At 37.1% G+C, this 26588-nt stretch overlaps 1 protein-coding gene across 2 annotated transcripts in view; it reads left to right on the top strand.

The window, feature by feature from the left end:
- The window catches only part of LOC129952689 (neural cell adhesion molecule 1), a 610611-nt gene that overhangs the window by 571185 nt on the left and 12838 nt on the right, over positions 1-26588 (top strand). The window contains exons 2-5 of one of the 2 annotated variants that reach the window (XM_056065451.1): positions 17223-17411; positions 17500-17613; positions 17713-17847; positions 18261-18410. In XM_056065451.1, the coding sequence (XP_055921426.1) occupies positions 17223-17411; positions 17500-17613; positions 17713-17847; positions 18261-18410 (588 nt within the window). The remainder of the gene's footprint in view (positions 1-17222; positions 17412-17499; positions 17614-17712; positions 17848-18260; positions 18411-26588) is intronic. The other variant, XM_056065452.1, reaches the window with a different exon arrangement.

Consider the following 26588-nt stretch of genomic DNA (forward strand, 5'->3'; position numbering starts at 1 on the left):
AACTTTTTTAAACCCAACACGAAAACCGAAAAACTTTTAACGAGACACGACGACAGACGGGATGGGCAGTTATCAGTGTGGGTCGATCGCAGCCTCTTTTTTCAAGTAATTATTTTATACGTTTCACCTGCTTGGGGTAGCTACGCAAAAAGCCATGTCCGAAGGTTGCAAACTTACCAAAAGAAGTTTTTAAAAATTATGTTAAACCATACCTACTTACTTACTTAAGGTGGCGCTACAGTCCGGGGCGGACCTGAGCCTCGAACAACAAGCGTCTCCAGCCGGCTCGGTCCATAGCTAGCTGTCTCCAGTTTCGCACGCCAAGTTGGTTGATGTCCTCTCCCACGTGGGTGCGCCACCTGAGTTGCTTTCTTCCTCTACTGCGCCGTCCCTCGGAATTGGATTCGAAAACCTTCCTGGCTGGAGAGTTGATGTCCATCCGCTCTACATGACCTAGCCATCTAAGCCGTTGAACTTTAATTCTGCTAACTAGGTCAGTATCGCTGTACAGGCCCGTACTGTTCGTCGTTATATATTCTCCTCCATTCTCCATCTATGCGTACGGGACCTAAAATCACCCGAAGAATTTTTTTCTCGAATCATCCTAAGACGCTCTCATCTCTCTTTGGATAGTGTCCAGGCCTCAGCTCCATAAATGAGAAACGGGATAATGAATGTGTTATATATGGTGATTTTAGATGCTCGAGAGAGGGACTTTACTCAATTGCCTTCTTAGTCCAAAGAAGCAGCGATTTCCAAGAGTTATTCTTCCTTTGATTTCAGCGTTGGTGTCGTTGTCTGTGTTTAAAGCGGTGCCTAGATAGACAAAGTCCTTAACTACCTCAAAGTTATAGCTGTTCATGGTGACATTTTGTCCTACACGTCGTTGTTCAGTGTCCTTTTTTGATGACAGTATATACTCGGTGATGTCCTTATTGACCACTACACCCATCTTCTTCGCTTCCGTCGCAATGCTCAAAAACGATACACAGACATCAAGCTTTCATCTTCCAATTATGTCAATATCATCTGCGTATCCGAGTAATTGGATAGAACTTTGAAAGATTGTGCCTTTAGTGTTGACGGTTGAGTTTTGCACAATTCTTTCCAGAACGATGTTGAAGAAGTCGCATGACAGTGCATCGCCTTGCGTTCTCCATCGTCATTCTGCACAAACGGATAAGTTTGACAGGGATGCCACAACTCGACATTGCTCGTTAGAGCTCTTCCCTATAGATGCTGTCATACGCGGCTTTAAAATCGATAAAGAGATGGTGGGTATCGATTTGAAGGTCCTGGGTTTTTTCCAAGATCTGTTCCCCTGATCGTCTTTACAGGCTTCGGTTCGTGGCTGGTAACCTTGGGAGGTTTTTTTTACCTTTTGGTAAAATTTACGAACGTCATTCCTGTTGTGACATCCCTCTATCTCCTCGATCACGCGCTTCTCATGCTCTCTTTTTTTTCATCTAAGAAGCCGGTGTTCCTCTCTCTTCTTTTGCTCGCGAGCAGCTCTAGTCTTTTTGTGCAGCACCGTTTTGTATGCCTCTTGTTTCGCTGCGTGAGCTTGCCGGCATTCGTCGTCAAACCAGGGGTTTCGCTGTGGTGGCCGTGTGAAACCTAGCACTTCAGAGGCGGCATCTCTGATGGCTGCAAGGCAATGTTTTCACTGGTTTTCAATGCTTAATGCAGGCAGCATAGGACTATTTAAGAGGTTATTCGAGACTCCATCGGAAAAGGACATGGCAGTCTCTTGCGATTGTAGCCGTCTAACGTATTATCACAGTACTTCCTTGTTTTGGCTTGGATCGGGATATCCGTAGCCATACCTTAGCTACAACGAGGTAGTGGCCCGAATCAATGTTGGCCCCTCGAAATGTTCGGATATCCTGTATACTGGAGAAATGTCGTGCGTGCGTCGATCACAATGTGGTCAATATGGTTGACGGTTGATTAATCACTACTACTAGTACCTACTAGGTACCAGAACGTCTCGCCTGTAGCGAAATCGATCAGCCTGAATTCGTTATCGAAGGTGGTCTCGTGCAGGCTGTATCTCCCCATTATGCCGTCAAAGATGTCTGCTCTTCCTAGCTTAGCATTAAAATCTCCTAAGACAATTTGAATGTCATAGCCAGGGCACTGCTCATATGTCTTGTCCAAGAGCTCGAAGAATATGTCTTTGGTGTCTTCATCTTCCTCCTCTGTTGGGGCATGCGCGCATATTAGGCTTATGTTGGCGAATTTAGCCTTGATGCGGATTGTCGTGATGCGCTCGCTCACACTGTTGAAACTCAAGACTTTTTGCCTGAGCTTAGTTCCAACAACAAATCCACACGCAAAAACACGCTTTGTTCTCGGTAGCAGTCGCCGTAGTAGATATCGCAGTTTTTTAGTTTGCGTTTGCCCGGTCCATCCCATCGCACTTCTTGGATGGCTGTAATATCTGCCTTGCAGCAGTTAAGGGCTTCCACTAATTGTTCAGCTGCACGAGGTCTGTTAAGGGACCTAACATTCCACGTACAGATCCGAAGTTCGTTGTCCTTATTTCGTTTGCGTGGGTTGTCAACAGTTGGAACCCAATCTTCAGTTGAGGTACTAGGCACTCGATGTTCACCGCGGCGAGGTGAGAGTAGGAGTTGATAGACAGAGGTGGGTTTTGAGAAAAACCTATTAACGCTTGTGTCCTCTTGAATGCACATGTCTACCATTTAAACATCTTCAAGAGATTTTACGGAGCTTAAAACAATGTCAACCAAACTATATCGAGCCAGAGTGATCAATCAAAATTGGTATTTATTTTGATTTCGTTCGTTACTGTGTGGCTTTATCAGTTAATATTTTGCCTAAAGCGTTTAACGTCTCAGAACCAGAACAGGCTTCTTGCACATTACTTAATTTTTAAGCAGGTATATCAAAGTAAGGCTTTTTAATAACTTTAACAACATTGCAGAAAGGTTTGCCACCTTTCTTTAGCTCCCTTAAATTTTCAAATTTGTTAAAATCCTCATTTCAGTTGAGTAATAATTATCCTTCGTCCGTATCCATCTTCTTGCAAAAAACGTTACAACAACAGAAATTTGTCGAAACGAAACTGCGCTCGTAAACTCGTGTTGGTAGTGGCTCAGTTTTGTGTCGTCAGCCATCGAAAACAATGATTTGATCAATCACCTTTGACATTAAGGATAGTATAAACAGAGAATGTAATTATATAAAATCGATTCTCATTGTCATGCTGGTTTGTCGTTTAAATTGAGTTGTTTTCTCCGATCCCTTATAAATACACGTTCTAAAATTGTCAAACTTAATTTACTTGGTCACTATACCAATGACAAAAGCAAGCTTAGTTTTTCTGTTATAGTCACGCACAAGCCTTGATTTTAATGTTTACCTATACTTCAGAATCCAAAAAATAAAAGTAAACATTTGTTTAATGCACCTATCGTAGCTATCCAAGGTCCTGCTGCCTATGCTATCAGTATTATTCTATGTTTAAGTTGAGCTAAACCGATTTTATTGTCTCCGCATGTTCGATTCGTATACGTTAACTGATTCTGTATTCTAAATCCAAGCCATTTGTATATTTATTGCTCTTAGACAATGAATCAATTCCGAAATACCATCATGGCCCAGTATTTCATTTTCACTATCAACTATCACTTTGTATAGGATGTGGATGTCCTGGCTTTGATTCCAGTTGCAGTATCACGTTACATCTGTAAAATGTCATACACATTTCTATGGAGATCTGTTTCGTTGTCCTTGTAGCTTACCCTGAAGTCCACACGTTCTGGGTATATCATGTTCTTTCTATGTACTCGTACTACTGTTCTGCAAGGACGTGGGACATCAATAAAAACGTTCTCTCTCGTTCATCAACCAACCGCAAAAACGCCAAATACAACAAAACCAATTGCATTCCGTTAAGTTTACAGTTCAACTGTCAACCGCATTGAAATTAATCGAAAACGCTTGAGAGCGAAAAATCGTCCTCGTCAGTTTTGTTAGTTCATACGTGTATTTGTGTGTGTGCATCTGATGGCGCTGGCTGCTGAGGTAAACACACATATTTGTACACTGTACAGAGGGATATACGAAGCTAGTTCAATGCGATTGCATTTAAATTTACCTCTCAAACTGCTGCAATATGTCAACCGCAGTATTTTGCTAGCAAACGGTAAAAAATATCATCACTGCGACCGCAACGACATCTATATTTCCAAAATATCCCCACACACAAGAAAAACACAAACTAGAAGGTTTTAAAATTGCAAACAAAAATAAAATACAAAAACCAAACCAATTTGTCGTCGCACTTTGTGTCTGATCGTCCTGTCCTGTCCTCCTGTATCGCCACCGCGCCGAGCTGACACGCCATATATTCACCGCAAAACGCAGTAAAAAGCAACTGTCAGTCGCACCCTGGGCTTACACTTAACCACCTAGAGCATCTTTTGATTTATAAACCCAGTAAACGGTTATAACACAAAAATGAAGAAACCTTTTCCATGGCACAGACTTCGACATCGACATCAACATCGACAACGACATCTACTGTCAAGTCTTGCTACTTCTTCCAACGATACGGAACGAAGGTGTCAATTATGTAGCTCTGTCATAAATAAACTAGGAAGGTATGTTGGTACCCTTCTCATACCGACCAACCAATGCCATAACCATTGCCACATTCAACGGTAATGCCGCCGGAATGTGTTTACCTGGTCAATAAAATTTTATGTGCTCTGCCGCAACATGTGTAGTTAATGACCAAAACACTAACAGCAATGTGTACCGTAGGCGAAACGAAAAGAACGGAAATTGGAGCGTAAAGTACATTAAACCGCAGGCTACATATTGTAAAAATGCAAAAACATTCTCTCATACATCCGCTCACAAAAAGTGGGGGGAGGGGGATGATAGGGTTGACGATGACGACGAAGGCTACGGCTACGGAAAGGGAACCAAATCAGACTCCTCTTTAGCCCTAAGGGAAGCCATAAAATGGCAAATTTATGAGGATGCACGTACTAAGTGGGAGTTTCATTGGGTAGGGTAGGATTGGGTTGGGTTTAGTGGGTGACATAACCCTGGTGCCTGCAAATGAGGCTCCATAAAGAGGTGCGAATGCTTACAGGATGCTAGCTTGGTAGGTTTGTTGGAATGATGGTATTACTAGAACCTGGGAAGCCACGATATTGCTATATGCAATATGTCGATTGTGATGCTGTTAGTGCTATGGCATCATGGTTATGGTGTTATTGCAACCAATGAACCAATGAGGAGGGTTCAGCAGACGGACAGCGCACAGTTCTGTTTACTTTAACGTTTCAGTTCCTTCTTTTTCTCTTTGTTCCTTCCTGTTTCTCCATAAAGGATACCTCTAGAACGAATTCAAATAAAAACGTTTCTAGGAGTCCATAAATCGCCACTAAACGGAAAACAGTTGGCGGTTTTATCGATAAAGCAAAAAGAAATGGGGGAATAAAAATCCCCACCAAACCTACAAAAGAAGAACATAAGAGAAAAATAAAAACCTTTAAGTTACGAGAATCTGTTTAAGCAGGAATTTATGGCTTAAGAAAACGACGCGGCCGGTGATGCTACGCGGTCGATGGCTGGATCGAAAAAAATATCACAATTAGTTTTTGTGGATTCCCCTCCAGGATCAACCAGACCAACGGACGACGCGCGACAACGGCAACGACATTGGTGTCGGTGGCGATGGCGATGACAGTGTCAAAAACAGAAATGTGTGTAATTGGGCTGTTCGAAGCATTCTCTGCCGCTGCCTCAATTTAATTCGATTTGGATCAGTGGAAGTTATTATAGGGTTTGTGGCAAATCCTGACGACGGCTCAGCAAACCGGACCCAGGCCGTCAGTCTACGGAATAAGGATCTGAAACAAACTGTGTTATATGCGTTTTACGGCATGTTTGACAGTATATACTGTGTATTAAAGTTACTGGCCCACTAAATGGAAGCCAAAGCAATCAGCTAAATTGGATTTTTATGGGGTGGAATTAAAGTGACCTGTAGATTTGCTAGAGAGCTTTAGTTACATACATATATACGAACACCAGCACCGCAGTAGTCGTCCTTAGATTGTGAATGGGGGGGAAGAAGTCATTGCCAATTAAATTATTCTTGAGTTCTTAACATACGGCGATAAAAAATAATTTATGAGCGGTGGTTCCTTTCAGTTATTTTTGTTGATGTTATTTATAAGAAAATAGGGGCTAAGAGGGCACTGACTCGCATCTTGAATGTTTTGCATTAACTTATGTTAAATTTAATGCAGAGAAAATTCATGATCTCATTAAAATGAAGCAATGATTTCTTTGGAGAATAAGGTGATAATAGATATTTTGAGCCATTGGGAGTTTTTTATTTATTATTATTATCATTCTCAAATTCGGCAAGACGTTTAAAAGATTGTCACATGAATTGAAGATGAAGCCATTAGTAACTTTCATGATGAACTTGTTCAATAGTTTCGCCCAGGCAACAATCTGTTCTTCAATCAAAATGGAAGTCTGTGATGTAGACATATTATATCCTTAAATAAGAAAAAAAAGAGGCTGGGATGAGACCCACACTGATAACTTCCCATCCCCTTTGTCGATTGTCTTGCTTAAAAGTTTGTTTATATGTATCAATTTTAACCAAATTTGCGTACTATTTTTTTATAGATTTTTTTTATTGAATATGGAAAATAATATTTTCTGTGAAATAAAATAAGTTTGAAGTCAATATTTTTAATTTTTGAAAAGCTATTTGAGTCGAAGGTTTTCGTGAAACTTCAAAATAAAGAAGACGTAGGACGAATCCTCCAAAACACATCGAAGTTTAGAGGCATCGGGATATCAATGCACAGAGACTACCCTGCCGCTGCAAGAGAAAGAAGAAGAAACCTTATGAAAATTAAAGCTCCAATTAATGCAAAAAACAGAAACATTAAAACATTCATTGGAGGAGACACACTCAAAATTGAAGAAAAAATATTTATCATAACTCCAGCCATGTTTTGACATGTGATGATGAAGGAGGAATGTCATGTCTGCAGCAACTGATCGATGACACCAATGAAGTGACAGCAGATCACAACTTCAACACAGGTTCTCAAACATCTAGCGGGGCAGTGATGCCAACCCATTTTTAATAAAAATGCCGCCAGCCACGTTTACACTAGACATTCTTCTAATGCTAAGTTGTATAATAATATATCTTTTAAAATTTGTTCATATAATATTACAGGCGTAGGAAACAAGTTGTTAATATTTAAAAACAATTTTGAAACCATTATAGGTAATGATATTTTTGTATTATTCGAACTTTTAATTGAGGAAAACATGACATATTATGTGACAAACTTTCAAGATTTTACACGGAAGAACAAGCGGAGGATGCTTATTTGGATTAAAAAATCGTTGAGTAAAACAACAAAATGCCGATTTATAAATGAAATGAACAGAACTGTGATTGAAATGACGTTTATGAGCGAGAAATTTTATATAGTTCCAGTGTTTATATAAATTGTAATAGATGGTTGGAAGATTTCTCTGGCTTGCAGAACTTTCTACCCGAATTCCAACAAGAAAACATTATGGTTATTGGAGACTGCAACGCAAGGGTAGGAAACTTACATCTTTTACTGGAAATGAGTTCGTCCCGAGAAGATTAGAGATCCGAAGATCCAACGAAGAAGATTCACAGAAATGTGTGAAACAATTGGGCTCACATTGTTGAATGGGGGAAGAAGTAGTGATCCAAATGGACATTTAACATACCTACATAAGAGGAACGGCTTGTTCCGTAATAGATTACTGCCGGGTATGTGAAAAATGGCTGTAGGTCGTAGAAGATTTAAAAATCGATGAGCTAGTCTATTCAAAACACTTACATCTTCTCGTTACTTGAATATAGCGTACAGGCGAATCATCCAGCAAAAACGGAGACATGAAATTGTTGCCAAAACTTAAGTGGATCGATACAAAAATAAGCTGCACAGTTTGGTAGCCTTCGTCTCTAACAACGAGATTAACTCAATCCGGAACACAGACATCTTGGTTTCGTGCATAAACCAGGCAGGTTATCCATTCCAATTTGCTCAAAATCAGAAATGGAAAGATCCATGGTTTGATAGAGAATGCGAAGCTGAAAGGAAAAAATCTTTTGGATATCTAAAACTGCTAAGAGCAACAAACTCTAACCTTGCAAAAAGTTAGCTAATAAAGCCTTTAAAACCACGTGCAAAGAGAAACAAAGCAAATACTCTCTCTAGCTAATGCACAAATTATCAAAAGTAAATGACAGCACCTCGTTCTGGAAAGTAGCCCGCTTATGATATAAACATCCTAGGACATCATTTTGAAAACTTGTTGAGCAAACCAACAAACCCCAACCAGTTGATGCTCTACGATTCGGTACATTTAGAGAATGAAAGCTTGGACCATGTTTTACCCGTACAAGAAGTCCTGGATTTGTTACAGAGATGCAAACCCAACAAAGCTCCAGGCGAAGACCGTGTGCCGTATGAGTGTCTCAAAAACGCGTCGTTAAACTTTATTGAAAAACTTACAGATACAGAAAGTTTTATCGGGGCATATCATTTCTGAACAACATAATGAAAATATTCCACTGGCGTCATTCTAGACAGGCTCACAGCCTGGGTAAAAAGTAATAACCTTTTGAGTGAGTTTCAAGCCGGCTTCAGGAAAAATTGTTCGACAGTTGACAACATCTTTCCAAAGCAGCTTTTGATTCAATCAACAGGGATGCATTGTTCTACAAGCTCAGTTGCCTGGGAATATCCAAAAAAATGTTGAAAATAATAAAATGCCTGTACGAAAACAATAAAACGGCAATATGGGACGGAAACGAAGCCCGCTTCTGTTTTCTCTGTCAGGTGGAATTAATTTTGCTGGTGTTGACATCATAGCGTCGATGTATGCAGACGATATCGTCATTTTCTCTGAAACCCCGGAAATAATGCAAATAATGATAAATAAACTACAAGCATATTGTCAAATCTGGAGCCTCACCGTTAATACAAATAAATCAAAAATCATGATCTTTAGAAATGGTACAGGCAGATTCGCAAGAAATGAAAAGTGGAAACGGAAAAATGTGTACTTAGAGGCGGTTAAGGAGTATAAGTATCTTGGAGTTACTATAACACCAAAGCTTTCATTCAACCAAGGGGGTCCTCAGCAAAAGAAATATGTAGCCCCGAGCGCCAAATATAAGCTCTTTGAAGCGGTGATGAGATCGATAATGTGCTACGCTGCCCAGATGTGGGGATTTCTTCAATATGACCAAGTAGAAAAGCTTTTGAGATACTTCATCAAAAAAATATTCTGGCTTTCAGGAAACACCCCTAACTACATACTACATCTAGAGACTGGACTTTCTCCGCTGTACATCTTTACTCTAAAAATGCATTTTAACTACATTTTGTAAGTAATGGCTCTGCCGAGTCATCGTCTACCCATGATCATTGCACGGCACCTTCTTAACTGAAAATCTCAGTTTTTTAGAGAGTGGATGCTCCTAGAGCGGTCCAATAGTATTGAATTGCTGGAAAGTGGGATCAATACTTGGATCTGTAGCTTCGGTACACTGCTTGCAAGGATTAAAGAAGACAATGTCTGTAAGTTCACCGAAGCAACACGCGAAATATGTGCAAGGGTCTGCAGCACAACCTCCACGCCAGCAACTATTTTGATCTTTAAAACGAGAGGAGAGTTACTACATCTGAATTACCGACCATATTGTGCAGATGAAAACACAGAGTGTACCCTATGTAACCACAGGTTTAGAGAAGACGTACTGCACTTCCTAGCAATGTGCCCTATTCATGCTGCAATCAGAAGAGGACACTGAGGAAAGAGCGTCTTAACTTTAGATGAAGCCAAAGGAATCCTAAATGGACAGGAGTGGAACGTGTTGAGCAGTTACGTCAAAACAGCGCTAAAATATCGAAACCAAATCCTGAACGAAACCTTCTGAACGCACCTGAAATCCATCCTACAAAACGAACATTATGAATCTTGATAACAAATTAATCAATTAAATTAAAATATAACTTGAAAATATTAACAATTCTATTTATATTGCACTTGTTTAGATTATTAATTGATATGATAAATAAAATCGCTTTTTTAATGGTACTAAGTCTTAGAAAAATCCAATAAGTACTATTTTATATTACAAACAAGCACTTTCAAAAGATTCTACTAACATCGGTTTTCGACTTAAAATCTTAGGAAAAAAAAACAGATATTGGAATGAAGCTTATTTTTTTATATGCAAAATATTGTTGTTAACTTTTTCTTAATTTTTTTCAATTCACAACTATTATGAAAACAATAAGAATGAGTTAAAATGTTTATATTTAAACACAAACTATTCTTATTATTATTTTTGTATGTTTTAGACGAAATTTTATATTTGAAAAGTGGTTTATTTTTAAGTTTATTTTCAATACAATACAAATTATTTTAGAAATTTTAACCATGTCTCATTATTATGATATTATTAATTAACCAAAAACTTTATTCATTCGTAATTACAAAAATTTACTTAACCTAGAGCGAACTACGCTGCCTGCTATCCAAAACCGGAATGACGTTTCTCTCTCGTAGGTGCTGACGAGTAGGCGCTGACAAGGAGATGCTGACAAATAGATCTGTTTGTTTGTAGTATCGCTTTTCGTCACAGTATTTTAATGGTTCAATTACGTACGAAACAAAATATCGGCCATATGGCAGTCGCTACCTTGGTGGCACAACTCGATCCGATTTTCCAAATTTTCGTTGACGCTGAGGCATAATTAAGGTTCTATGACGTTAATTTTCTCTTCTTTAAGCTCTTGAACTGTCTGTTCTGACAAGTACCACCATTCTGTTGAAACCACGTATCGTCCATATCCATATCTTTAAATTTGGGCTATAAAAAGTTCGTTATTATCTCACGATGGCGAACATCAATTACAGTAACTGCCTGAGCCTCATTTTGGAAAAAATATTTCCCGATGATGCCACCAGCCCATAAATTAAACATTCACTCTTTGTGGGTGCATTGGTTTTTCGACAATCACTCTTGAATTATCATTTGCCCAAATGTATTGATTCTGCATATTGACAAATGCTCCGAGGTGAGAATGTGCCTTATGACTAAAGATGATGTACTTCAAAAACTTCTACTATTGCCATTTCTTGCCACCATTCTGACCATTGCTGACTCTTGAAAAAGTCAAGAAGCATTAGTTCCTGAGTCAATTGAAACTTGTAAGCGTGTAAATGCAAGTCTTTGTGCATAATGTTCATCAAAAACGAGCGTGTTAGGTGCAATTTTTGGACACGACGATGACCAGTTGAAGTGAACGGTTAATCGTATATTTCCATATTTCAATTTGAATTAATCTTAAATTCAGAAATGTCAAATAGAATGAAGAAACAATCTTGAATTTCAGGCGTGATTTACATTTAACATCGGCCTTTAAAATTAAACCTCTCTTTATATTAAATACCACTTACCCACTGTCTACTTATGTAAATGCTTAGGAAACAAATAAAGTTTCGACAGAGAAATATTTCAGAAACATTTTAGAAATGTTTCTCTGTTTCTGAACAGTTTTTAACATGATTCTTAAATGTTTAAATCATGTTTCTTGGGCCTGGACGCATCTTCACACAAATAACAGGAGTTTAAGAAAATAAATAAAATGAAGCAAACAAAAATTCTCTTCATTTTGTGGCTTAATTACATGACCAAAACTGTATAATGTGATATTGTTAATTTATTGAAACCAAAACTCAAATATTAACAACGTGATATTTTATAACACTCTCATATAAACTTAATGTATGCAATTAAAAAAATAAGTCGAGGGGATAAAACAAAATCAGCTCTTTCTTCACCTTCTCACAAAAAGGTTATAAGACATTATGTAGATGTGATATTTTTATAAAATTTCTGAAAATCCTTTGTCATTCGTTTCCTTGACAAATAAGTATAGTTAAAGTATTGGGAATAAAAAACGCACAAAACTTTTTGGTACAATCACAACAAACGGATAAAACCGTATAACTTCCCGAGAAGACTGAATATACCCAAGGCCGTAGTCGTAGTTTGCAAAAGTAAACTTATATTATTCACTGTCACCCCGCCAATTGTTCCTTTGTATAGAAAGTGAGGAAGGGGCCAACCCACACTACACCACAACCTAGTTTCACTTCTTACTTCTTTTTTGTTCAAGGTATTGAGAAGACCTCGCAGTAGCGAAACCTTTTCTCAAATACTTTCAAGTAAATTCTGTATGTTTCTTTTTTTTTAACAAACAAAAAAGAAAACAACTAACTTAGAAACGAAAGATAAAATATCCTTGGAAACTTTATTACAAGGATGTTTTTCTTTTCCATTTGCGATGTTATTGTTGTTGTTGCTACTTTAGTACAAATGGGTTGGTCGTGGTATGAAAAAATATATTACATGTTCGAAGTGAACAACTCTCAAGAAAAACTGTTCAGAACCAACTTTCTATGCTCAAGACCCCCATCAAACCATCCAACCCACGCTCACGCTCCTTTTGAACAGTTTTTTGAAAAGAAATTTACATGAAGTGGAACTTTTTCCATTTGAACATTAAAATAAAATTAAAATGGAAACGCTGCAGAATCCATCCGAAATGCAATATAGGAACGTCTCTCGTCTCGTCTCTCCAAAACCCCAAAACATGAAAAAGGTGGAAAGTTTGTTTTTCACTTCCTCTGCATTTTTGTTTTTGTTGTTCTTCTTTTTCTTACATCGCTTACATTACACACATCATGATGATTGTGTGAAAGCGGAAAAACGGAAAAACTCTTGGATGTAGCTGCTCCTGGAACAGGCTCCTGCGAGGCCTTATTATTGGTTACAAATAAAATGCATTTTCTCAGCAAAGTGCAATCTATCATATTTTTTTCGGGGCATCATATTTTCAATTGGTCGGATCGAGATCGGGAACATGATGTTCGTATAGGAGTATGTGCCACAAATTCCAATGTATGTTGGCTAAAAGTAATAGAAATGTTCTATAAGGACGGTATGGAATGATGGCAGTTCAATAAAAGTTTTTGCAAGGACATACATACATACATATGTAAATGTGTCAACAGGGCTTATTTCCATTAATGAAAAATAAATTTGAATACATTTTCCGGAGTCCCATGTGACAGAGTATGATATTTTCAATTTTTCATAAATATTAACATTTGCAAGTGCTTGAAATTTGTATTTCAAAAGGATTTCTTCTAAATTGTACCTTCAAAACATCAAGAATTTTTATACAAACTTCAGATGAAATAAATCAACTTAAATTCTGTGTATTTTGTATTTTTCAGCGATTTAAAAAGAATCAACAAAAATCACAACAAAATGTAAAAAAAGTAAATTTGGTCTTATATTCAAAATTGTTGTGGTATTTTTTACCCTCAAGAAGAATTTTTGTAATACAATATTATTTTTTACTGTTTTAAGGTAATAAAACTAACTACAATTTCAGCCTTAGGTTGTGTGTAGATATTACGGTTTCAAGAATACAGTTCTTCAAAAATTAACTAAAACACGTTTTTTGTTTATAAAAGTGAGTTGACAAACAAAATCAAAGATTGGAAAACAATGGAAACACCTTCATTAATGTGATTTTACTTTACTCAGAGCCAGAAATCCATTTTTGAAATTAATAAAATGCACGACTGGGCTGTACGAAATGGGTCATGTATCCAAAGAGTCTGTTTAAAAATATTGTATATATTTAAAGGTTCAAATTGTACCCGCTAAAACAGTTAATTTCAAAAATTCAATCGACATTTGATTTCCCCAAAAAAAAACTCAATTTTTCAAAATCTGTATTTAAAAATTTAATTTAATTTAAAAAATTTAATATTTTTTCAAATTCAAAAATAAAAACAACGACATTTCATCAAAAATTATTGAACTAGTATAAAAGCTTGTGCAGAAAAAAATATATCAAAATCCGTTTATTATTTCTTGAGAACTTAAAACCAAAATATAAAGGTTATAATATTTTTTATATTGAAAGAAGCCAAATTGGGAAACAAAAATTAGAGAAAATTTCCAAAAAAGAATATATAGTTTTTTTATGAAAAAAATTTGAATTTTCTATTTTTACCAAAAAAATTTCATGGGGACTTCTGTTATTTCTAGTCTTAAGGAAAACGCCTTACGTGAATCGGCTCAAAACCCTAATTACCAAATTTGAAGTTATTAAATATTGTGATAACAGCTCGTGATAGTGTCATCATATTTGAGCTGCCTTGAAAGACACTGCTTTGATCGAGGAGTCAGAAGAATTTGGCAAGATTGAGTGGTTTAGAAAATAAACCACTTACTCGAGCATCCGTTTTTAAGCCATCAATATAATATGGATATTTTCGACTTAAAAAAGTTCGAAATATTGTTCACCCATTCGTTCATATCATCAGGGAAAGTAGTAATAAAAGGTTTATTCCCTTAAATGAGAAGAATGCGATCTGAGCTTCTAATGTATTTGGACCCAGTTCAGCTTTTTATCTTGGAATACAAGCCACAGTTTTCCATCCATGTACAAATTCTGGATAAGGCTAAGGAATTTCTCTGTTGTCAGTAGAGCTATGTCGCGTCGTCAGCGTAGACTTCTGCTTTGATACTACTGTTTTCGAGTTCTGTCAGGATTTCGTTCATTATTAGAATCCAGAAAAGTGGAAAAAAAAGATTTGCCTGCCTGTGTACGTACGTCCGTACGTTCGCAACGTTTTTTTCGTCGTCCATAGCTCAAGAACCAGAAGAGATATCGACTTCAAATAAATTGTGTTATACACATAATAATGTAGAAAGATGCAGAAAGGGTTCAAAATTTTGGTAAACCCTAAATATCTCACGAACAAATGACGCTAGAGACTGGGGTTGAATTTTATATCATGTATTGTAACTTGATATTAAACAAATATATTCTTTGGAAAGGAATTCAATTAACGGTTTTTTATAAATCAAAAAAACGCAAAAATATTTGTCACGAAAATTGTTCTAATAAAAATAATTTTATCTCCAAAACAATTTTTGCCACGAAGAATAACGTTTTCAACATCTGGTTAAATTTTGAGAAAAATCGAATAGACAATTTTTTTTATAAAAAATAAAACTTAGACAAAATATTACTCAAAGTTGGTAAAAATTGAATTTCTACTCAAATATATTTTCAAAAACTTGAGATTATGGCTTCAAACTTATTTTTGCTTATAAGAAATGTTGTTTTCAACATTCATTAATATTTTGAGAAAAATCTAATTGACGTTTTTTTTTTGCAAAAAAATAAAAACCTAAAACTAATTCACCAAAAGTTGGTAAAAATTGATTTTCGACTAAAAAAGATTTTCAAAAATTAAAAATATTGTCTTCAAACTTTATTTATTTTACAGAAAATATTGTTTTCGTATTTAGTAATTTTCTTATAAAAATCCAATAGTCCGTTCTACAAAAAATAAGTCGCAAATTTGGTAAAAATTTATATTCGGTTCTTGATATCTCTCAAATTAATTTCATTCATCCAATTTGCAAAAAATTTAAGGGATGCTACTAAAATTGGTTAAAATTAGTTTTTGACTAAAAATCTATTTAACAAAACTAGATTTTCAAAATAAACTGTTTCTCGTTTAGAAAAATATTGTTGGTAATTTTAAAATGTTTAAGAATAATTGAACTAACAATTTGTATAATTCAACACGAAAACGGACGGGATTGGAAGTTATCAGTGTGGGTCACATCCCAGCCTATTTTTTGTTTATGTTTTAACATTAACATGATCCGGTTTTTTAAAAGATTGTTTTATTTAGACAACTTTGAGGACTTTATTCACTGCATTGTTTTGTACATTTGCTTTTTAAAGGATAAACGATGTGAGACTAATTTGTCTGCAGTCTTAAGCATTAATTGTGGCTGGGTTTAGGTATAAAAACTACTATGCCTTCGTGCCACAACATATGGAACATATCCCCATCTTAAGCTATAAGGGAATGCATTGTTAAGGTTTGGGTTGCGAGAGCAGCACTGAATATCGAAAACAATATTTTCTGTGAAATGAAATTAGCTTGAAGCCAATATTTCAAATTGTTGAAAAGATTTGAGTCGAAAATCAATTTTTACCAACTTTTATACATTTTTTTTTTAGGTTTTAATTTTTTGTAAAAAAAACTGTCAATTCGATTTTTCTCAAAATTTTATAACATATCAAAAACATTATTCTTCGTTGTACAAAATTGTTTTGGAGATGAAATCATATTATTTTAGTCTTAAAATTCTGGAGGTGACAAATTTTTTTTCAGTTTTTTTGATTTATAAAAAACCGTAAATTGGAATTTTCCCAAAAAATATACCTGTTTGGTATCACGTAACAGTTTATTATACAAAATTTAATTCAAGTCCCTATTATTTAGGGTTAACCAAAATTTTCACCTTTTTTTCAAACTGCTATGGTAAAAAACCACCCACGCAATTTTCTTGAGCGCCCTTTCTGCATCTTTCTGCCTTATTATCTGTGTAACAAAATTTATTTGAAGTCGATATCTCTTCTGGTTCTTGAGCTATGGATGACAAAAACGTGGCGAACGTACGAAATATCTTTTATTTTGACTCTAGGGACCTTGAAACGTCAAGAAATGTAAACTTTTCAATTCAACAAATCGAACCCATTATAATTACTTCCTATGTGAAGTTAAAAAGAACAAATTTTGATTCATTACTTTCATCATAATTGGAGCATGGGTTCTTAGCTTTGCCGCTTTTAACATTATGATTTTTAAGTGACCCTAATGGTGCTGCTTCTTAGGCCAGAATCTTTCTAAATCTAGCTGACTTATTGTTACATTCTATTTCGTTGCAGAATTTCCCCCAAGAGCTGCTAACTCTCTTTAAATATTCGTTTTATGTTCAAAAAAAAATATGAAAATCCCTTGAGATGTAAAATGTAAAAACTTTTCTCATATTATTTCGGAAAAAAGTCTTAAAAAAAATGCATGTTTTCGAGGTTTTACGAATGGCGCAGTTTTTAACCAACCCTCTTTTGATAAGAATAAATTAAACGTTTTCTGATTTCTTCTGATTTTCCACCACCACCCATTTTCTCCAAATAACGATTTTCTTCCACAAAGTCTTACCAAGAGATATTTATTTTTGTTTTCTCTTACAGCTTATACAGTTGCAAGCGACGATGTCCTGACACTTAGCCCATCCACCGATAAAGTAGTCCGCTTCACCAATGAGTCCCACATAGTCCTATGTAATGCCCCCGCCGATCTGAAAATCCATTGGAAATCGCCGAAAGGCGATATTATGAAAGACGTCAAAGGCCGAATCCATATTGAAGAAAAGACTCCAGGTAAGTTTAGAAGACCGACGAAGTTATTTTTCAATCATAAATCTATCTTATTTACAATGTTTGATTGTGTGTGTCGAATCATCAACAGGACAATTGGCTCTCATCTTTGTGCACATCGCTCTGAGCGATAAGGGCAATTGGATGTGTGAAGATGCCGATGGAACAGCGAATGCCAACAAGTCCTTCAACCTTATCGTTTATCGTAAGTGTGAATAGAAAGTGACAATGACCCTCTCTCTCTTGGCCGTTTATGAAAAGTGTTGTATAACTATTTTTGCTTTTTCTATTTTTCTTGATACAGAGAAAATTTCATTCACCGAGAATGCCACCATCCTAACGGTTAAGGAAGGAAAAAATGCGACAATTCTTTGCGAGGTTAAGGGTGATCCTGAACCAACCGTATCCTGGCAACTTAATGGACAACCAATTGAATTCTGTATGTATTTTTTGAAGCCCGTTCCGGAAATCCCCTTTAAAAAACTTTATCCCTCTCGCAAATCGATTCAATCCAATTTCTCCCTCGCGTCGTCATAGTCCTACCATCATTGTACCTCTTCGCTATAGAATCCTTTTTTAATCCTGGCCGATGCGATAGAGTATCTATTCTATGGTATAGTGAATTGCTGCTCTGTTGCATTGATAGGGAAAAATTAAAATTGAATCCTAAAAGGGGATACTACATGCATACATATACATACATAGATATGTACGCATATATTCGTCCCCGAGTGGTACTTCTTTTGGTCCTACAAATTGCATAGATATCCTTTCCTCATTTTTTGTGTGTCTCCGTGGTCATTGTTGTTGTGATTTTTTGTTATTTTTGTTGGTATATCTACGTATTTGCAGCAGCAACCTCGAAGTTCCGCAAGCTAGCTGATGGATTACTTATCCACAAGGTGACACAAAATGACACCGGCGAGTATACGTGCAAAGCGTATCAATTTACAAAGGATATCTCGGATGTACAGGAACGAACTGTCCTGATGAAAATCGAACGTGAGTATCATTTTTTACAATTTTTGTTTCTTTGCAAATCCATATCCTTCACGTTGCGTCGTTGTTGCTCCTGGCCATGGTTACTGGATTTATCTATATATAGAACCTCTGCCAACCTATACCTATGTACGTGTGTAGTGTGAGTATGTGGGTGTCGTTTTTTATAGAGTTCAAGAGATAGCAAAACTTTTCAATATTTCATTTGGGATCGTGGCAAGGATAACAATTTATACAAAAATCTCAGGAAGTAATAACTGGACAGTATACAACAGTGCCGGATTATAAGGGGCATATAATCCGTTCAATGGAACCTCGTATTTTAAACAATCTCATATTTCTGAAAGCTTTTCTGACAAGTGATCTGGAGTTGATACTACTCTTTTTTTAATTAACACTGCCCTTCCCAGTTCTCAGAAATGAATCTGATAACTCTTTTAGTCTTAACGGTATTGAAGACATCGGAAAGAATAAAATTTAATTGCTAAATAAATTGTGTTTCGGCTGTGGCCATATTTGGCTTGATCTTTGTTGAGGTTTAATTTTTACAGAAAACGAGAAATTCTGGCTAAAGTGGAAAAGACTTTAAAAAATAAATAAATATATTATTTTTTTCACAAGTTTTAAGATTTAATTTTAGTCCAACAAACGTCATGAGTTTTTAATTTCTGCTTTTCAAAGTAAACACATTACAAAATTCTTACACATTTCTTTCATTTACAATATTTTTGTAAATCTGTGTTTCAAAATTTCAATGCGGTAAAAAGTTTGTTTTTGTAAATAATATAAAAAAAACACTTTCTAGAATTCATTTTTATTATGAAAAATATTTCAAAAACATTGACATTCATTGAATTCGTGTCTTCAAAGTTAGTAGCGCTTTCATTGACACTTGTCAAACTTTGTTGTAATTTTAGTTGAATGTTTGCAGTGTTAATAACTCGTTTAAATTATTTAAAAATTATTACAAAAGTCGTTGTCAAGCGATAAGCATGGTCGTGATTATCGAATGAAAGCAACTGTTTAAAATGTTTAAAGAGATTTTAGGCGTAACTAATGTCGTAAGGCATATTATTGCTGCAAGTACTCGTACAAGTGTTGATGATGATCATTATTTCGAATTTATAAACTCAATGAGAATTTTTATCCCGAACAGTGTTAAAGGCTTCATAATTTTATTCGAGTTGTAGAACTTAACTTATAAGTTCTTAAAGAAGTAAGTAACCGTACTGAGAAACGCTGGAAAGAGCTTAAATAAGCGAGGAAGACTTGAAACGCCCATATTCGACATACCAAATTTTGCCTGGCAAAAGTTACGTACTGAAATTTCCCAAAGGTAAATTAAAAATGTTTGGCCATTCCTAAAAAACATGAGGAATTCTTCCTCTTCGCCGGTTCTTCGGTTGTCAGTTAAACTTCATTTAGTAGCCCTTTAGTGAAACCTAATCTACTTACTGGGCAGTTTGCTGCCAGTGGGTGAAACACGTCATCGGTCCAGCACATCCCCAAAAGAGCCGAATCCTCCACTAACGTCCCTTCTTAAAAACTTTCATGGAAACTGTGACTAGTTATCAGCTCAAAAAATAGCTCGAACATCAAAAGCTTCTAAACGATCGGCAGTACCGGATCTCATGATTTTATCTCAATGAATAGTAAAGTAAGATTAAGTATATAAAAACCATTTCTTGTAGAAGAGCACATAACAGAAGTTGGCAAAAACACTGCTAAGTATACCCCTTTTGATCTGGCTATAAATGTATATAAGGCGTATATTCGTCAGAAACCCGAGTATACAATTCACGTATTTTGGCAGGTGCCCCAAATTTAAAAGAGCACTCTAAAAATGATGGGCAACCGTTGACTTACTGGAACCTTTGTATATCTTGAGCACCACCTAAGCGAATCGCTTCGCCTAACATTTCTTATCAAACAAATAGCTTCAAGCTCTGCTATTCGCCTCAAAGCTTCATCACAGTGGGTTAACAGAACATTCACCACTCCGTAGTTCTAAAGTACTTCGAATAAATTCCAAAGCACACAGACTACATCCTCTCCCACCTGCAATTTGACAGAAACCTTCCAGATTTTTTTGGGAGGATAGGTCAATTCTGGAAGACGAGTTTAACTTGGTTCAAAAAAAATGTAGCGTGTTTGAGGCACGACTTTTGGCGATAAAAGAAGTCTTGTCCTAGCTTAACGATAAATTTGCTAGAAATGGCACAGTACAACTCATTCTACGACGTTTGTCAAATGCTGGCATACCAATCGCTTCATGTAAACTACTGCTAATGCAGGACATTATGAAAAAGGCAAACATCAGGTGAAATAACATCACCACGTGTCAGGTCACGTAAAACATCTGGCCTACACTAGATTTAAAGGGCTCAAGGTGCTAGCTATCGTTAAGTAAACTGCATATAAGCTCGATAACAGCCGGGCACTATCTAGTAGGAAAGCACTCTACGCGGCTAGGCGTATTCTTAAATGATTTTGCAGAACCTGTAGAAATGAGGAAGAGGACAAAACAGTTCTAAACGTCCTCTGTACATGCCCTGCTCTAGCTCAAAAACGCAAGAAAATATCAAGGACAGAGGTGAGTCTCTTTTTGATTGTAAATATAATTGGTACTAACCTCTTAGCAAGTAATGTTGGAAATGAACCAACCTTCATCACTAAAACTCGACCAGCAGTCTCAGATACTGCACACTATATGATCTTGGACTGAAAAGTATTCAAAGAACACTCGTTCCCTGATCTTAGATATATCCAGTTCAATATCGATATGGATAAAAACCCTAGTCCATTGACTTTTCTAAACTATCGGAAAACTGATTGGCTGTCATACAGGAACTCGTTACAAAGTCTACTAAAACCTGAACTATCTAGTCAATCCTCTTAACCTAATGAACTTGACAACGAAGTCAATGACCTCATCTCAGCTATGAACAGATCGCTAGAAATTGCGAGTCCACTTATACACATAAAGCACAATGGTGGGCCGCAGAGCTTGAGTCGCTCAGGAAAAAATGCAGGAAACTTTTCAACCGGGCCTCTCATTGGGACTCTTACAAAGAATCCCTAAGAATTTACAAAAAGGCACTAACGAAATCTAAGTGATCTTCTTGGTGGCCTTTCTGTGGGACGATAGAAGAAACTTCTGAAGCCTCTAGGTTATGGAAAATTCTTTCAACTTGTCCAGCTATGCCAAGCTGCTTGAAAAATGCAGACGGCTCCTGGACAAATCCAAGTAATTAATCGCTGAACTTTCTATTGGACACTCTTTTTCCTGGTAGTTCTCTTACCGAAACTTTCAACAGTTATATACTTTCAAGTCCGTATACAACATATCCACAAGGGCTGATCACAAGGGACAAGCTACAATGGGCTCTCAACAGCTTCAAACCGTTTAAATCTGCAGGACCAGATGAGATAATACCAGCCGAGTTACAAAAGACTTCTGACATAATTGCACCAATCCTTGAGGCAATTTTTACCAGCTGTCTTTACCTGGTCCATATTCCCTCGGCATGGAGAGAAGTTAAAGTTGTTTTTATCCTTAAAATCTACGAAATATAAGTCCATCATCATTTCTTCTTAAGACCTTGGAAAGATTGATTGATATCCATTTAAGGGCACGTATCGATACAAGACTTCTGTCTTCGTCTCAACATGCCTACTGTAAGGGTAATTCGGTGGAAACAGCGTTACACACTTTAGTACGCACCATCGAATATTCCCTCCATCATAAAGAGTTCACTTTGGTTGCTTTCCTTGACATCGAAGGTGCCTTTAACAACGTGGACACACCTGCAATCACTTCTGCACTGACATCTCTAAATGTAGAGAGTTCGCTTCGGAAGTTAATTCATTTAATGCTTACTAGCAGAATAATCAACTCAAAACTGGGTAACTCTTCTGGCAGACGATGCGTTAGTAGAGGGACACCGAAAGTCGGTGTTCTATCCCCTCTCCTCTGGAACCTAGTTTTTAATGAAATCCTAACTAGTCTGAAGGCGAAAGGTTTCAGAGGGATCGCCTATGCGGACGACGTTGCTATAGCAGTTTCAGGAAAGCACTCTTACAAAATGCCTTGGACAGACTAATACTTTGTGCTGATCGGTGTGGACTGGGGACTTATTTTTGAGGAGATACAAGATTCCATTTGTCAACCCTCCCTATATTAAAGAAATCCAATTAAAATTTTTAGACGAGGCTAAATACCTGGGTCTCGTCTTAGATAAAAAACTAAATTTTAAACGCAATGTACAAGAAAGAGTCAAAAAAGCTACTGTAGCTATCTTTTCTTCCAATAAAGCTATTGGTAATAAATGGAGCTTACAACCCAGAACGAAGGATTGTCTATACACATCGGTAATCAGACCGTGTGTGGACTGTTTTATAGAGAGCTATAAACCGCGACAAATTAAATAAAGTCCAACGTTGATCTTGCCTCTGTATAAGCGGATCGCTTCGCACAATGCAATCTGCGGCACTGGACACCTCACTCTATACCTAACACCTCTTGACATATTAAGCAAACAAATAGCTGCAAGCTCTGCTATTCGCCTCAAAGTTTCGTCGCAATGGTTAAACAACAACATTGGGCACTCCACCATCCCCCAACTGTTATTCGACAGAAATTTCCAAATTTCTATAACCTCCTGGATCTTTCTGGGAGGATGGGACATTCCTGGAAGATGAGTCAATCCATTTTGATACCGATGGTTCAAAAACAAAAGAAGGGGTTGGTGGATATGTGTACTCTGAACGAATGAGGCTAAGTCTCTCAATCCGCCTTCTCAATCATTGTAGTGCGTTCCAGGCGAAACTTTTTGCGATAAAAGAAGTCTTGTCCTGGCTTAAACAAAACGTGATAGCAACATCTGATATCCGTACTTTCTCAGATAGTCAAATCACTAGACTCTGTCTCTACAAACTTTATAAAACAGTCCATAACTATCGAACATCTCTGGGTGACGGGCCATAGAGACATTCCAGGTAACTGTAAGGCAGATGAACTCGCCAGGAACGGTACAGTGCAGCCCATTCTACTACGTTTGGCTCATACTTGCATACCAATCGCTACTTCTAAACTGTTGCTAATGCAAGACGCTATGAAGAAGGCAAACACTGTGGAACAACATTACCACGTGTCAGGTCACAAACAACACTTATCATCCCAAAACTTAATTAAAAAAAAAAACAGAACTTTTAAAATAGCGTCCAGCTCTCTTTATCGTTTGTCACTGAGTTCTTCTCTGTTTTTACAGTGTTTTTAAAAGGTTGTACTCAACTTTTGACAAGAGCCCACGTAGTTCCCTCAGTCCAGTCCGACACCGGGTCGAGATATAAATAGTAAGGCTGTTTTAAGGTAACAAATGATAAGATAAAACAACGCCAAGAGATTTTCCTTCACCCAGAACCCATACACCAAATGTTGATTGGCGTTGACACTTTATTTTTGTTATACAAAATGGCGGAATATCAGTTGCATGGGAAAAGATTTGCAAAATTAATTCATTTATCTTTTCGTGTCGCTGTCGCCTGTCCGTCTTCACACGTTCACACAGACGCCACCACCACCGACCGCCATCTACCAAAGCTCCGAGGTGCTGGAGCTGGCTGTCTGTTTTATGTTGATGGTTCTGTAAGATACGCCAAATCTGAGTTGCATCCGTGCCATGAGTTGAGGTTGAATTAATTTAACCCATCGAGGTGTTTTTTTTTCGTTCTTTTAATTTTATCTTAATGAATGGTCTACTAATTGAACTAAAAGTCTCTGGGGTCTCTGGGGGATTATCTTTCTGGAAAACTAATGATGCTGGTGCTGGCATTATAGCACATTTTGACAGTTTATGGTTTGGTGGTGGTGCGCGCGGGAGCACATTTTGGCTGACAACAAAGTGGTTGTTGAGATTGAGGTTGAGGTTTTTTAGTTTTTTATTTTTAACAAGCGAGATAATGTATATCAACTTTGTATATAGATACAATTATTATTAATTCAGGACACTGATTTTATGATACAGAATGTATTTTCTATGATGTAAATAAAGTTCACTATCGAACTTTTAACTGTAAAAAAAATATCTGGACAATTAGGTTCTGAAAGAGCAGATGAACTCACAAACACTTTCATTAAGACAATTTTGATTGACAGACAAAAATAAAAGAGGTTTTAAAAATTATATTCCACGAACAGCCAGATGGGATAGTAACAAAATATTAAACAGTTGTTTAAACAATTACGAAATCTCCTCTTTATGTATTTCCCGCCTTGGAAAATTAAGTTTTTATACCATGCCGTTGAAAAGTTGGTCATTTTTAAGACTTATATTTTTTTAAAGCAAGTTGGGTACCTTAAAAGTAGAATCAAGCTGATTTCTTTTCTGTGAAGTTGTTTTTGAGTGGATCAACACTACCAAGAAGTGTTGAACCTGTGGATTTTAAATTCTTGTTTTTTGTGGCACCATGCCTATTCTACTTAAAACAGAACCCTAAAACTATAAACAAGTTTTTTAAGCCGGCCAAGGCTTAAAACCCCCTCCCGACTACTTACTATCAAGTACAGATTGAAGCCACCAAAACTGGTTCTCCTGCCTCACCCTATCAGTTCGGTTCCGTTCGGACACAGCCCTACTGAACTGAAGGAGCTCTGCTCCACCTTGTGCCATGCCGTCCCGATTGTACAGAAGTCGCCTATCCACGGTTCGTAGTCTGAGGTGGTAGATTAGCGCAACTGCCAATCTATCCTGTATAAGACCACATCTATCTAAAAAATGGAATGCTTTTTTTGGAATAAAGCCTCTCAAAATACTCGTCGTTCGGGTAGAACGCCCCGAAAATTAAATTGTTGGTCGAAGACATAGCTCTTTCAATGTGACCTCGAACGAGTTTTATCATGAAATTGTCAATTCTGTTGATTCAAGCCCCGTCAGATAGGACCTCTTTGGAATAGTAATGCACGTAAGAAGATTCGTCTGTTCGATATAAGCCGGTACAGCGTCATAAACACTGCCACTCGAACACCCCAAACAAGGGTCAACGTTGGACCAACTAAAAACGATCATCGGCCGTATGATGGCTATGTACCAAATTACCTTCACTTTGGCGTCAAGACAACTGCTGTAAAACAGCCGTTTCGTCGGAGCGAAAGCTCTTCTGGCCCTGGCCAGAGCTGCATTTATACGTCTTTCGAAATATAGATATTGATCGGAAGAAGACTTGTCGACCGAAGATTTGACGGGTTGGAGTTGCCCTTTCCCTTTTTCGGGCGAGGATGAACCACAGCGGTCTTCCAATGTACTGAATAATATGCATTATTCAGTGCATTATTAAAGAGTGTGGTGTTAATGTCAATTTAATCCATCGGTAAATGTCTTAGTACAACGTTGGATATACCATCGACACCTGCTGATTTTTTGGTTTTTATTGAGTTGAAGATAAGCTGAAGCTCAACCCTCGTCACTAACAAGGGACTTGATCCCGTTTGCTCAGCGATTATTGCATTTGCCAAGGAATCGTCATTGATTCGCATGAAACCGCGATTTTCAGATCGCCATTGTGTGATATCATTTCGAAGGTAAAAGTGATTGAATAGGGCTCTGTTTTCCAGGTCGTGGTTGGGGTGAATGCTAACATTCACCTCGTACACTTGCTGGAAAGCAGTTCCCACCGCCTCCACTTTTTCATTCGGATCTTCAATTATGTAAAAGACATCGTCAAGGATGGCTTCTTCTGGATCTATTTGCGCTGTCCTTAGTACGTCCATGTTCTCTTCAGTTCGTTGGAGTTTCAGCCACGGAAGGTCATTATCGTTCTTTTTCCTGAATATCTTGTTGATTTTAGGGAACATACTATAGGGTCACTGGAATTAACTGACCGGATCTTACGGTCCCAGTACTTGTTAATTGATAACCTGTAGTTCTCCTTGAACAACAGATTGACATTTTTTATTAATGGCTTCAGTGTCCTAACCTCCTAGTCATGTGGGTCTGTAATTCGTCTGTACAAGTTGTTGAGTCTTGTCAGTAAGCCACTCTTGTGGCTACGTAGCGCGTCAGTAGTCGCTTTTCTGGAAGCGTCCATTTGGTCCCGTTTTTTGTACTTTGATATTATCCGTTTCATCTTGGTTTTATTGTTTAGTCCATTTGTTGTAAATGTTGGTCAATTTCTGTATTTTTC

The sequence above is a fragment of the Eupeodes corollae genome, chromosome 3, assembly GCF_945859685.1.
Source record: "Eupeodes corollae chromosome 3, idEupCoro1.1, whole genome shotgun sequence".
NCBI classification, from domain to species: Eukaryota; Metazoa; Arthropoda; class Insecta; order Diptera; family Syrphidae; genus Eupeodes; species Eupeodes corollae.